We start from the raw sequence: 13,833 nt of genomic DNA on the forward strand, positions 1-13,833 counted from the left end.
TTTATTGCTTTCCTTTTTCTTCCTTCCATTCAAAATTGTTTCAGGGATGTGCTACAGGAAAAGAGATTTAGCTTCAGGAATTTTTCCCCTATAACATGGAAACTAAAATAAGATTTGAGTAGATAAAATAATTCTTCTGTATAAATAGAGGTAATATTAATTATCTGTTAGGTAAAAACAATGGTAAACCTCATTGGGTTAAATCATTTTTTCTTTTAAATTTTAAGTGATTTTACTTTCTGTTGCCCTCAGGCTCTGAGTTCCTTGGATGAAGATGATCCTAATATACTTCTCGCAATACAGTTATCATTGCAAGAATCGGGGCTGGCCATCGATGAAGGAAACAGAGACTTCCTCAGTGGCGATGCTTCCTTAGGGGCAATAGGCACTTCTCTACCTTCCAGGCTGGACTCCGGCCCCAGGAACACAGATAGCCCTGCAGCTGCGTTGAGCAGCTCCGAGCTATTGGAACTTGGCGACAGCCTCTTGAGACTAGGAGCCGAAAGTGACACATTTTCAACTGACACCCTGAGTTCACACCCTCTCAGTGAGGCAAGAAATGAATTCTATCCCTCATCCAGTGACCCTGACTCAGCTGGCCAGGACGCCAACATCAGTGACAATCTTCTGGGCAATATCATGGCTTGGTTTCACGACATGAACCCTCAGAGTATTGTCCTGATTCCTCCAGCAACTACAGAAACCAGTGCAGATTCCCAGCGCCCCTGTGTTGGAGATGGGTCAGAAGGCGTGAAAGATGTGGAACTGGTGCCGCCAGAAGAAGACTCAGTGTTTGAAGATGCTGTGGTCAGTGAAGGTAGAGGAACCCAAAGAGAAGAAGAAAACTCTTTGGAAGAGAATATTCTGGCTGGGGAAGCAGTGCCTCAAGCTGGCGAAAGTGGTACTGAGGCAGCCAGCAAGGGAGCTGGTTCAGATGTCTCAAGTCAAACACCTCAAACCTCAAGTGACTGGCTGGAACAGGGACATTTAGTGTGAGCTGCACACCTCTGGCTCCAAGCGCATCGCGGTACAGGTGGCATGCTGGTGGAGTGTGCTTCATGGAAACTGGATCCACTTAATTCCAACTCAACTCTAAACCACTGACATTAGGGTTGAATACGAGGAGTTCCCTTGAATGGTGGCTTCGTTTCGGAGTTTAACCTCACAGGAAACTTCTTTGGTATTTAATTGGATAGCTTTCCCCTTTTTGCTGACAAAAAGAAGAGCAGGAGAGAAAGAAAAACAAATGGAGTAAGTAGGTTAGATTTCACACTCTAAGAAAATGCAGTCCTCTGTTTAGCCTAAGGTCAGCAATACTTAAAATGGAACATTTAAATTAAAGGCTTACTCCCTCATCCTTGGGTGGTTTTTCTCTTTAAAAAGAAAAAAAAAGGTTTTCTTCATTTTAGAAGTTCTTTTGGACAGATCTGGTAACACTGAGTTCCTCGATCTCTTTGTGCTCTTCCATAACTTTCTTCCTGCCTCTTGGTCTGAGCAGTGTGAATCGAAGTGTCCAAAGCTTCTCTTTAGTGCTGCATCTCCCACAATGTAATTAATTTTCATTTTCACATGAGTCAAAAATTTCTTTTCATGTCTTACAGTCCACTTGTGCCAAACTCTGACTTGTGCACTGAGAAGGCGTTCAGGTGTGGCTCCAGGGCAGTGTCAGCATTCTCGGGAGTAAAAGGTGCCACTTGGTAGCCATGAAATGCCAGGCTTTAATAGGCTTTTGTTGCCATGGAGACTGCATTTAAATAAATGTAGCCTGTAGCTTAAGTTAACTAAACCTAATGCTGCTGTTAAAAACAGTTTATTTTAATATTAAAATACAGTTGATTAGCAACAGCGGTGCTGTATTTTAAGAGACACTTTATTGAAAGTGCAATCATAGTTCTTTGTTTTCACAATTTTACAGTGCATTCTAATTACTAATGGGTGCAATTACTTTTAATGGTAAGTGTTTTATAAAATAGAAAAAAAGTGGAGTTTTTATGAGTTATAGTAAATCCGACAATTATTAAAAAATCCAGTAAGACATCCTGCGCAACATGTTACCGTGCCTTTGCCTAACCTCAATGGATAGTTGCCAGTTAAATAAGTGAGTCATTCAAATTTCAGTGTCTCTTCTGAAGTAACTATGCTATGAATTGCAGAGACCTCCATAAACCACCCATGGCCTTGCCTTTCCAGTCAATATAACAACTAAATAAATGTTCAATCCGTTTGTTTGCCTCAATAGCAAATGCTGACGTGTTTGTTCTGTTGCACAATACTCATTTGCTGTGTGACTACTGTTTAGTGTTGAAAAAATCAACTTCCTGGTTATCAGTGTCTTCCTGTGAAGAAAATACTGGTCTTAGTTGTAATTAAGATTCAATGGTACAGTGTGTAATTAAAACTAGAGTAAACTGTTGGAATGGCTCTTTTACTTACATATTACCCAAACTAGCATAACATAAGCAAAGTAGATAGGCAACACCCCATTTAATGTTTTGCCAGATTTTTACCAGAAGTCTACAGATACCAAAATTTCAGTACTGAGTTTGTACAGGCAAGTCCTGGACTGGGTGAAAGGTTGTATTAGTATTGATATTCACATGAGTTGTAATTATGGTTTTTTATTACTTTTTATTTTCCAAACCCTATTTTTGAAATATTCTTATATTTGGAATTCATGAGACCTAGGACATTATATTATTTAATATTCCTCAGGGTCTCCTGGGATTAAAAAGAAACTATGTAGGAATTGTTCCTCTGCTTTGGATGTCATAAGTCCACATTAGTTTTTATTTCCCCAATTATCAGAAACATTGATATCAACCCTTATTAATTTGTTGGGGTAAATATTAACTTTTTTCTACAGTGTATTACTGTCTATTAAACTGAAATAGTCCATTTAAGGATTTTTTTACAAGTTTATTTTGGATTAAAAATATCAACACCGATCAGTTTTTAGACCAAGTTGTAATTTTTTTCAAAAGAAAGAGTCTTTGTATCATATAGCTGTGTCTTGCAAAGTGTGGAAGTGCTGCGTGAAGGCTGTGGAGTGCATGTTCCTGGTGAGGCCGGTGCCTGGCACCTGGTGCAGTAAGTAGCCCTTGTTCCTGTGCTATTCTCTCCTGAGCATGAGGAAAGATCATTATCCAATTTGTACTTCCTTGGTACATATTTTAAAAACAACACAGTCATTGACTTTACAGTTCAGAAATAAAGTTTGGCAAAGCCTATTTTGTAAACACATTAATTTTATAATGTAAAAAAAATTACTCTAACCTTGACTTGTTATTTGCACTTTCATAGTCTATACTTGATACATTCCCCCTTTATATACAATAGGATTCTACAACCATGTAGATGTTTGGCCAAATGAATGCTGTTAATAATATGTAAAATTCTTTGATTAAACATTTATTACTTAAACTATTTCACTTTGGTCTCATTACATTATAGACTCTGTTTTAACCAAGTCAGGAAGCTGATCTTCTTCCAGTTAAATTCCTTCAAATATGATGGGACTAGTTTGATTCTTACATGTAATCAATCAGTGCCTAATATTTTTTACAGTGAGCATTTTATATCTCAGAAGAGTAGATTTCTTTCTAGAAAGATATAAGTGGACTTTTCTAGACTATGACATGATTGTCCTTATTTTAGGAACTGTGGTAGTCATACTTCTTAAAGAAAGAGGACCAGAAAAGCTTGCTTTTGCTCTCTGTTCCACTTAGGACTGACAGATGGCTAACAAACTGAGTGGTGGCCAAACTTGAAGGAATTACTCTTCTCAGTCTTTAAAATGAAACATTTGTGAGCAGGCTATATGTTACCTTTTAACCAGCTATTTGCACAAGGGACCAGTTTACAGACTGGCTGAGACCAGCACCAGCTTACCGACTGGCTGAGAGGGAGATTTATGAAAGAGCAAACAAAGCACAATATAGAAAAGGATAATCACTGGACCAAACAGTCCAGTCCTGGTGCACACCTTGTTTGAGTGTGCCTAACAAAGTCGCCTGGGCCAGTTATGCAGCTGGAGACCTTAGCAGCAGGCTTGCTTTCGGGCAGCACTGTCCTGACCCTGGCTCCTCAGCTGCAGCACACCCATTGCAGCTTAAATAAATGGAGCCTGTAGCTACATTCGCCCGGGCCTGCGATGTTGCTCCTGTGGAACTGGGGTCAAGGGAGCTGACACCAATGTGCTGATGTTCATTCGTATGCTGTGCTGTGAGTGCTTTACCTCTGACCCCGGATATCCTTATCCTGTCAGCAGCCATGGAGCTGTGACAGGCTGACTTACTGGTTTGTGAGCAGGGTGAAAGGAAGCCCCAGACCCCACAGTTTGACAGTCATGTTAGAATGCTGACAGACGTGATTTTCTGCAAGAGAAACTGGGCCTAGTTTGGGAATATAAGACTCCATTAAATCTGTGTGGTAGTGAACGCTCTCACCCAAGGGATAGACTAGGGGTGGGGCAGATTAAGGGTTCCCGTTGTCCTTTCTGTTACTGAACAGGAGTTGAACTGATGTTGACAGGCTGAGGGATCAGATGTAGGATTGAAAGGATCTGTCAGTGGTGCTTTGGTTGCTGCTCACTCCTACAGGCGAGCAGACGAAGGAATGTGTTCATGACAAGGAGTCAGTAGTTCCTGGAGCCTACCTGAAAGGTAATGTGATGCACCTGCTGAGTCAGGGAGTCGCCAAATGTAAAATAAATGTTATCAGCAATAGGAAGCTTGCTGCTTGAGTGTTTTGAGTGGACCAAAAACATTAGAAGTTCATTTGGTTGGGCTGCAACACTATCCAAATGCAAAAGGGAATGCAAAGCCTTGCCTAACGGTGCAAGTCAGGCCCCCTCCCAGCAGTGAGGATAGTGCTCAGTGCAGGAGCGACACCAGCTGACAAAAACTGTGGGTGTGCAGGAGCCGAGAGGAGGCCGTGGGCCCTGGCTCTGGATGCTGACAGCCTCACTCCTGCCGTGGGAGAGGTAGCTGTGCCACTGACCCCAGAGCAAAGGGCTGAAGGAGAAAGAGGACCCTCCCCCACCCCCGGGCTCCTCACCCCCTTGGTTGATCTGCCACCCATTTATCACCCGGCTGTAGCTCCTGACTCGCACGCATTTTAGACTCCGCTGGGAAAAAGCATCTGGACACTTTGAGTAGTGGGGAGAGGAGCTTCCCTAGTGGGCCTGGCCTTTTGGGTGACTCAGTGTAATGTATTGTGTGCCCAAGAATATCGTGGCACACGTGAATTGTCAGGGACCCTCTCATTCAGGGACTGCCTTATGTAGAGAGCTGATGGTGGGGCAGCAGTCACTCCCTAGCCTGCCTCCTTGTCCCATCTGTGGTGGTCCAGCAGAAACAATACAGAATCCCAGGAGAAAGGAGAAAGTTCTTTCCAACTTCCAGTATCATTTATTTTTCGAGGAGTCAACTGTTTACATAGTAAAAAGCTATGGGAGGTCAAAGGCACATGCCCGGGTTGTGGGTTCAATCCCCAGTGGGGGGCGTACAGGAGGCAGCCAATCAATGATTCTCTCGCCTCATTGATGTTTCTCTCTCCCCTCCCCCTTCCTCTCTGAAATCAATAAAAATATATTTAAAAGAAAAAAAAAAGCTTTGGGAGGTTAGTGCAACACTTCATAGGTTAGGACAGATAAGCAAAGAATAACTTTGTTTATATGTAAACTAGTGTATAAAGGCCAAATACCATAATATTAAAGCCCACGTGTTGCATATAAAATATTGTGTAGCGACATCAATATTGAGTAAATTTGTTGGTATGTCACATTTTCGTTTTCCAGTTATTGGAAATCACTCCTTTTAGCAACCTGAGTATTCAGGCCATCTCCCAGCACAACATCGCCACCTGCCGCCACGACCACCAAGTACACCCCTTTTGGAGAAAGAGCTATTAACCTGCTCTTGGGCTCTTGTTGAAACTGAATGCCTGACCCATGAAGCCTTCTGTGTCCCTTGGTATGACATCTCCACTTTAGGGTGAACAAACTGCAGTTGGAGAAGTAACATGGACCCAGCAGGCCTTGCAAAGAAATGGTTTATTTGGGAGTGCAGCTAACCTGACCATAACAGTATTTTAATTTTACATGAAAAACTGGTAGCTACCCCTTTGGGAGATACTTTGTGCCCAACTCCACTGCCTGAAATAAAGCCACTGGTTTATTGGGGGGGGGGGCCGGGGGCGGGGGCGGGTCTCAGTTCACAGGTGCCTGGGCTTGGTTCAACCACTTGGCAGTAATTTCTGCCAAATACCAACAACTCTTGTGGTTATAGAAAGGAAAGTCTAAAATTTATATGGAAAGGCAAAGGAACTAAAGTGGCTAAAACTATTTTAAAGAATAAAGAAATGGGAGGAATCATTCTACCCAATTTCAAGACCACAGTAATCAAGACTGTCTGCTACTGGTGGGAGAAGACACATAGATGGATAAAACAGAACAGAGACCCAAAAACAGTCCCACACAAATGTCATCAACTGGTTCTGACAATGGTGCAAAAGCAATGCAATGGTGGAAGGGTAACCCTTTCAACAAATGATGCTGGAACAGGGCTAGAAGATGCAAAAGTATGAACCTCTCCCTAAACCTCACACTTATATAAAACTTAAAATGGATCATAGATTTTAATGTAAAGTTAAAAATTTTTAGAGCCCTGACCAGTTTGGCTCAGTGGATAGAGCGTCAGCCTGCAGACTGAGGGGTCCCAGGTTCGATTCCGGTCAAGGGCATGTAGTTTGGTTGTGGACACATCCCCAGTGAGGGGTATGCAGGAGACAGCTGATCAATGTTTCTCTCTCATCGATGTTTCTAACTCTCCCTCTCCCTTCCTCTCTGTAAAAATCAATAAAATATATTTTTAAAAATAGAAAAAAGAAAGGAAAATTGTTATGATCTATGTTAGCAGATAATTCTTATCAAATTCTTGCCAAAATTATAATCCATAAAATAAAACATTGATAAATTGGACTTCATCAAAATTTAAAACTTTGCAAAAGACCTTATGAAGAAGATGAAAAGACAAGCTACAGACTGGGAGAAAGTATTTGCCAGCTATATATCTAGAATATGTAAAGAACTCTCAAAACTCAACAGTAAAAAGAAAACCCAATATAAAATGGACAAAATGCATGAGACGTTTCACAGAAGAAGACTGTGGCTAAGAAAGAACCTTATAAAAAGATGTTCGACATCACTATCCATCAGGAAATACAAGTTTAAATCACAAGACACATCACACCCCTACCAGAATGGCTGGAATAAATAGTATTAATACCAAATGCAGAGAAACTGGATCACTTATATATTGCTGGTGGGAATATAAAATAGCCCAGCCACCCTGGAAAATAGTTGCGTAGTTTCTTTAAAAACTAAGCAGGTACGTCCCAGCATTTGCACTACTAGACATTTATCACAGAGAAGTGAAAACGTATGTAAAATCCTGTATACATTGTTTATAGCAGCTGTACTTGCAATAGCCAAAAACTCGACTCCACCAAAATGTCCTGAAGTAGGCGAACGGCTAACCAGGGAATAGCCGTGCAGAAGAATCCTATTCGGCAATGAATGGGAACGAGCTACTGACACAAGTTGCAACGACTTGGATGGATCTCAAAGGCATTATGCTGAATGGAAAATCTGAAAATGTCACGGACATAATTCCATTTATATAACATTTTTGAAATGACAAAATAATAGGGAAATAGTGGTCACGGGGGTTGGGAATGCTGGAGGGGGCAGAGAAGGTATGTATGTGACCATAAAGGAACATCTGTGGTGATGGACTAGTCAGTACATTGGTTAGCATGCATCTACACGTGTGAGAAAATAACTATACATGCATATTGTACCAATGTCAACTTTCTGGTTTGGATTTTATACATTTTGTAAAAGATAACCACGGAGCGGGGGGGGGGGGGGGGTAAGGATGACCAGGTAAAGAGTACACAGAGCCTCAGTTATCTTTGCAACTTCCTGTAAATCTATATTTCAAAATAAAAAGTTGGTGTGTTTTTTTAAGAGATAAGCCAGATTTGGCATGCAGACTATAGTTTGCTGACCCCTGCTTTAGAACAACAATCAGGCAAATGTCGTCTTAGTACATTGGAGCTGTCAGCAGTGCTACAACCTGGGAACCGTAGAGATCTTCAGCAGTTTCATTTGTTTCAAGGACTTTGATTAAGCAAATGATACACTGCCAACATCCGCTCTGGCGCTGACATTCTTTGAGCCTGTGAGTGCAGTATGGCATACTAGGACACGGCTGACTGCACTAGCCTTTCGCATGCGTGATTTCATAAGGGCACTTGTGTGTAGATAGATGTGCTTATCAAACCATGCCTAGGGCTAGATGAGGAAATGCCCATTTGGGATAATATAAAGAACAAAAGTTAAAAGTAAATTATAGGCCCCAAATTTGTGGGCATTATAGAAAGTGTAACCTGAATCCTATGGATTCTCCTCACTCTTTTCCTGTAAGCTTCCATTGCCCCATTATAGGACATCTGGAGTTGATTTACAGACGGATTTGGGACCACTCTTGCCAGATGTTCAGATTGTGGACTCTCTTCTAAAAAAAAAAAGAATTTATATTACTAAAAGGGTAATATGCTAATTAGACCAGACGTCATTCCAGACATCCTTCCTGACGAAGCCGGGGCCAGAGGGAAGCCAGCCTAGGTCCCGGGTGCCTGCCGGCGGCTGGAGGAGGGAAGCCCGTGTCCTGGGTGCTGGAGGGAAGCCAGTACCAGCAGCTGGGGGAAGGAAGGCCTACTCTTGCACGAATTTTCATGCATCAGGCCTGTGTGTGTGTGTGTGTGTGTGTGTGTGTGTGTGTGTGTGTGTTGATTTTAGAAAGGAAGGGAGAAGGGGAAAGAGAGAGAGAGATAGAAACATCAATGATGAGAGAGACACATCAATTGGTTGTCTCCTGCATGCGCTCCTACCAGGGCCAGGGATCAAGCCTGCAACTGAGGTATGTGCCCTTGACCAGAATCAAACCTGGGGCCCTTCAGTCTGCAAGCTGACGCTCCGCTGAGCCAAACAGGCAAAAGATGAATTTCTAATACTGAGAATTAATCTACTCATTTGATTGACCTTAAGAGGTGTGTCTTGCTCAGTCTTTACTAAATGCAGAAATGAAAAGCATTAGAATTTGAATCATCACCACTGTGGAATGGCACATACAGTAGATGCACACAATAGACTATGTGCCTGGGAACATTGCTGAGACAAAAGAAATGCCTACTGGGGTTGCTGGGACAGCAGAAACTTAAGTGGAGAAAGAAATTGGCCAGCATTCCTTATTATATGCAGGAAGATTTTTTTGATGCCAGGAGGATATGCAAAACCTGAGGCTTTCCAGCTGCATTTGCTTTCTTGTGTGGACTTAACTCACCATGACTTTGGTAGCAAAGCCTTTGACAAGTGTACACACAGTAGTATTTGTCAAAATATCCAGACCAGGAAGCTTTAGAGGGAGGGTCCACCCGGATTTTTTTCTGGATGACTTTCCTGTCCCTTTCTCTTCTTCATGCTCACATTTCAGAGGTTACGCCCATCTTCAGGACTTTGCTGGTAGCAATGAGATTATAAACACAATGAGAAGCTTTACCAAAGTTGTGGAGATAGGGCTAATCTGAAATGACAGATAATCAAGTAGTCAGGTGTGTGTGACTATAGTGCTTATATTTCAAATGTCCTACTTGAGACCTGTAAGTTTAGTTATGTCTAGAAGTCGAGCTCTTGTGAATAATTCTAGAGACCAGAAGAGTCCATCTAGTCTCCCCATCCTCCCCACTGCACAGTTCACCCATCCTGTAAAGATGTGTGTGAATAAATAAGTCAGTGCAAAATACATGGCTGCTTCTTGTTTAATGGGGATGGAGTTTCAGTTTTGCAAGGTGAAAAAATTCTGGAGATGGGTTGCACAATAATGTGAATATACTTACTGCTATTGAACTATACACTTAAAAATGGTTTAAGACAGTAAATTTTGTTATGTGTATTTTATCACAATTAAAATTGAAAATTTGATAATATTATGGGACTTCAAAGGAGGCCAGTTGTCCCAGACAACCAGCGGAGGTGGTCTCTGAGTTAAGCCCAGACGTGTAGGTGGGACGGCGACGCTGGCAGGTGACGCAGTGCTCTCCAGCCTTTCGTGTACATTAACTTCATGAATCCTCTCCATCCCCTTCCGGGAAGATACCGTTCTCTTCAGCCTGACCCTGGAATCCAGGAGAAAGGCGGAATACTTTGGCTCATCTTACTCTTAAAGTCAGACTGTGCAGAAACATTCCCATAGAATGTCCGAATCAAGAGAAGAGAATGGAGTCAATATAGGTTTCTGTAATCAATTTTATTCATAGAGAGAGATGTTTACAGCTTTAACTAAGTGCCAGGAAAATGTCAACAAAATAACAGGCATCTAAGAAATGTTTAAGTATGGTATTTTGATACTCATCTTTTGAAATTACAAAAGTCAGAAATGTCCCACAGGAAGTTTTGCGATGTGACAATGGAACTTAAAATATATAACAAGTTACAGCTACCATCAACTGAATGTTTACTTTCATTTGAAAAAAAATAAGTACTCTAAAATATTTATTTTAATCACAGAGCTTATGAGATGGCCACCTCTGCATGTCTGAGCCTGGCGGCACTTCGCAGATGCCCTCCTTCCCTCTGGTCAGCACAAGCTAGCCTTGGCCATGGGCCTACCGTCCAATCAATTGCAAAATAAAAATAAAAAGGTTGATTATATCCAAGTAGATGTTCAGAGCAGCAAACACATACTCTTCAGGGTCCAGCTTCACATGATGGCTCCCCCCTACCAACAGCTGCACATCCATCACCAAGTACTTAAAGAAAAGAAAGAAAAATGAGCTACTTGAACTGTTCATTCCTATCCAATAACTGTCCTAAACCATCTGGGAAAGTTAGCATCGATACACATGGTTGCAGAAAGTCGGCTTGTGGCTATATATGTTGTTATACAGCCTCAGCCATTTACGACGTTCACGTTTGCACTCCATGAAGGCAAGTGCTTTGTTCTTCCTTTGCTTTTCCAGTCCAGTAGCCTTGTGACTTTAGTCAACGAGATGGGCCAGGTGGGCATATTGGACACAGTGATACTACAAAATGCCCTGTGTTCTCACTGAACAAAGAATGAAAATAAAATGGTTCCCCAGCATTTAGATTTACACACAGCAATAATTCTGAATTCCTGGAGCTTTGTGGTGATGTCGGTATTTCCAAAATAGAATGAGGGAAGGTCATGTGAGTGATCAGAGTGGAAGAGAAGGGAGTCAAACCCTAGGCTGGGGGATGCTAAAGCAGACGCCGGCCTGGACCACTAGGCCCTTCCCCCCACTCTCCCTCCTCGCTCCCTTTGTGATTCCAGCAACTCTGGGAGGTTTCTACTTTTACCATGTGATCCAGCAGTCACACTCCTTGGTATTTACCCAAAGCAGTTGAAAATTTATGTTCACACAAAAACCTGCATGTGGATGTTTAGAGCAGCTTCATGCAAAATTGCCAAAACTTGGGAGCAACCAAGATGTCCTTCAGTAGGTGGCTGAATACATAAACTGTGATACATCCAGACCGAAATGAGCTCTCAAGCCATGAAAACACACAGAGAAACCTTAAAAGTGTACATTACTAGGTGAGAGAAGCCAGTCTGGAAAAGCTACATACTGTCTGATTGCAATTATATGACTTCTGGAAAAGGCAAAACTGGGAAACAGTAAAAAGGTCAGTGGTTGCCAAGGGTTGGAGCCAGGGGAGGAATGAGTAGGCAGAGCACGGGATATTTAGGGCAGTGAAAATACTCTGTATGATACCATACGATGGAACATGTCGTTTATTATCCATTTTTCCAAATGCATAGAATGTACACCCACAGTGAACCTATTGCAAACTGTGGAGTTTGGGTGATATTGACACCTCAATGTAGGTTCATCCATGTAACAAATGTACCTCTCCGGTGAGTGTAGTTAATAATAGGGGGGGCTGTGCATGTGTGGGCAGGGGTATATGGGAATCTCCGTATCTTCCTCTTGATTTTGCTCTGAACTTAAAAGTGCTCTAAAAAATCATCCTTATAAAAGGGGGAGGAGGAGCAGGGGGAGAGGAAGGAAGAGGAGAGGGAGGAGGAGTGGGGGGGCGGCAGCAGCAGCAAGTCTCCAGGAGTGCTTTCCAGTGAATCACTGACTCTACTTGACTCCATGCTTAGCACAAGGGCTAAGGCGGCACCTTCCATGCATGTACCCTACGCTGCCAAGAGAAGGAGAAATGGACTTACAAGTGAGAAGAGCACAGTTCCGAGTGCAGCATACAACAGATGCAACCACTGCAAGAAGAAAGGAGACAACTGAATATTAAGAACAAGATTTGAAATAACAAAAGGGCGCACTTAGGTCACTGCTGTTAGATAAGGACCCAATTTTAAGAAAGTCATATCTGGCTTTGATCCCTCCTGCTCCCAGGATGAATTTAATGTCTCTGAACCTGTCTTCTTATCTATAAAATAGATGAGATGTGTACTTTTCAGGAATGTTGTGAGAACTGAATTGGATGCCTATAAGACAAACACATGGGCCTATGTCTGATACCTGTGAGAAGTCAGTGAATAGATTAAACAAAAAAAGGAATAAAGAAAAAAATAGGAGCCTCCTCTAGCTGCTGTTGGAAAAGTCCTACGGAGCCCATCTCCACTCCCATCACTTCAAACAAGCAGCACAAGGAGTCGGATCTACCCTGTGCGCAGGTCCACCCACACTCCTCCTAGGGAAGGACAGCGGTAGTCCAGGGTAGGAGCTCCACCATCATGGCCAGACCTCCTGTCCCTGGGACCCAACCACCTGGCCAGCCCCTGGGACGGGCCTCACAGTCCTACTGCCCCAGGGCCACTGCAGCCGGCTCCTGGGCCACACTCCACTTCTCAGTTGGTGAGAGACACGGGACCACTGTGCTGGGACGTGGACGTTACCTCCAGGACTTCCTGGTGGCCTTGCTGAGCCTTCCATCGTCCAGAATGCTCCCACGGACCCCCTTCCGGTCCCTCACCTGGGGTCGCATTGGCCCTCGAGGCCGGACGGCTCTACCAGCCTTCGTCGCTCCCCCACTCCTTCTCTCTCGCAGACATTTCTCCCAGGAAAGTCCCCCCACTCCCATCTCGGCTCTGCCTCTCAGAGGCTCCATCCTGACACCACCAGCCCCTCCCCTGGATCCCTAACGGTCCTCCGGGGGAGGCCCACTTACGTATGACCGTATGAAGATTAAGATGATTCCGTAGATTAAAAGCACGACCAGCGCGACGAACAGCACTCCATTGAGCAGGGTGAAGTCCAGCTGGGGAAACACAACACCAGGCACCACTCCGTCACCGCCTCCACGGAATTCCAGGAGGGTGAGGATGCGCCTCATACCCCGCAGACAGAAACTGGCCCGTTGGCTCATATGTACCAGGCCAGTTTGGAGAACCAGGGAAATCCATCAGCCCAACCACTGACAACAGGACATGAAGGGTCCTGCCGCCTGGGACTTGCTGCTGGCGGGAGGGGAGGGAGGATGGTTTTTGAAGCTGGGCAATGGGCACATGGGAGCTCGTTTTGCCGCTCTACAAAATGTTCCCTAATGAAAAGGCACATTGAATGAGTAGGATGTAAATTTGTATGTGTAGCATGATCATAATTATGCTCATAATTACCCATGTCTTCAAAGTGTGAGCATAGACTACATTAATGAAATAAAATAGACCTAGAGGTTAATTAACTGGGTACCCTTTTCACATTTGTATGCATACCTTTGAATATATA

The 13,833-nt window shown here is 43.2% G+C and overlaps 2 protein-coding genes across 2 annotated transcripts in view; one reads left to right on the plus strand and one right to left on the minus strand.

Annotated features, from left to right (window-relative positions):
• Positions 1–3,423, plus strand: part of ANKIB1 (ankyrin repeat and IBR domain containing 1) — a 121,054-nt gene extending 117,631 nt beyond the window's left edge. The window contains exon 20 of the mRNA XM_023750785.1: positions 253–3,423. Coding sequence (XP_023606553.1) covers positions 253–996 — 744 coding nt within the window. The 3' untranslated portion in view covers positions 997–3,423. The remainder of the gene's footprint in view (positions 1–252) is intronic.
• Positions 3,424–10,728: 7,305 nt separating this feature from the next.
• Positions 10,729–13,833, minus strand: part of TMBIM7P — a 12,952-nt gene continuing 9,847 nt past the window's right edge. Inside the window, 3 exon segments of the mRNA XM_023750786.1 lie at positions 10,729–10,872; positions 12,318–12,365; positions 13,277–13,366. Coding sequence (XP_023606554.1) covers positions 10,729–10,872; positions 12,318–12,365; positions 13,277–13,366 — 282 coding nt within the window.

This window comes from Myotis lucifugus, unplaced genomic scaffold, assembly GCF_000147115.1.
Source record: "Myotis lucifugus unplaced genomic scaffold, Myoluc2.0 scaffold_15, whole genome shotgun sequence".
NCBI lineage: Eukaryota > Metazoa > Chordata > Mammalia > Chiroptera > Vespertilionidae > Myotis > Myotis lucifugus.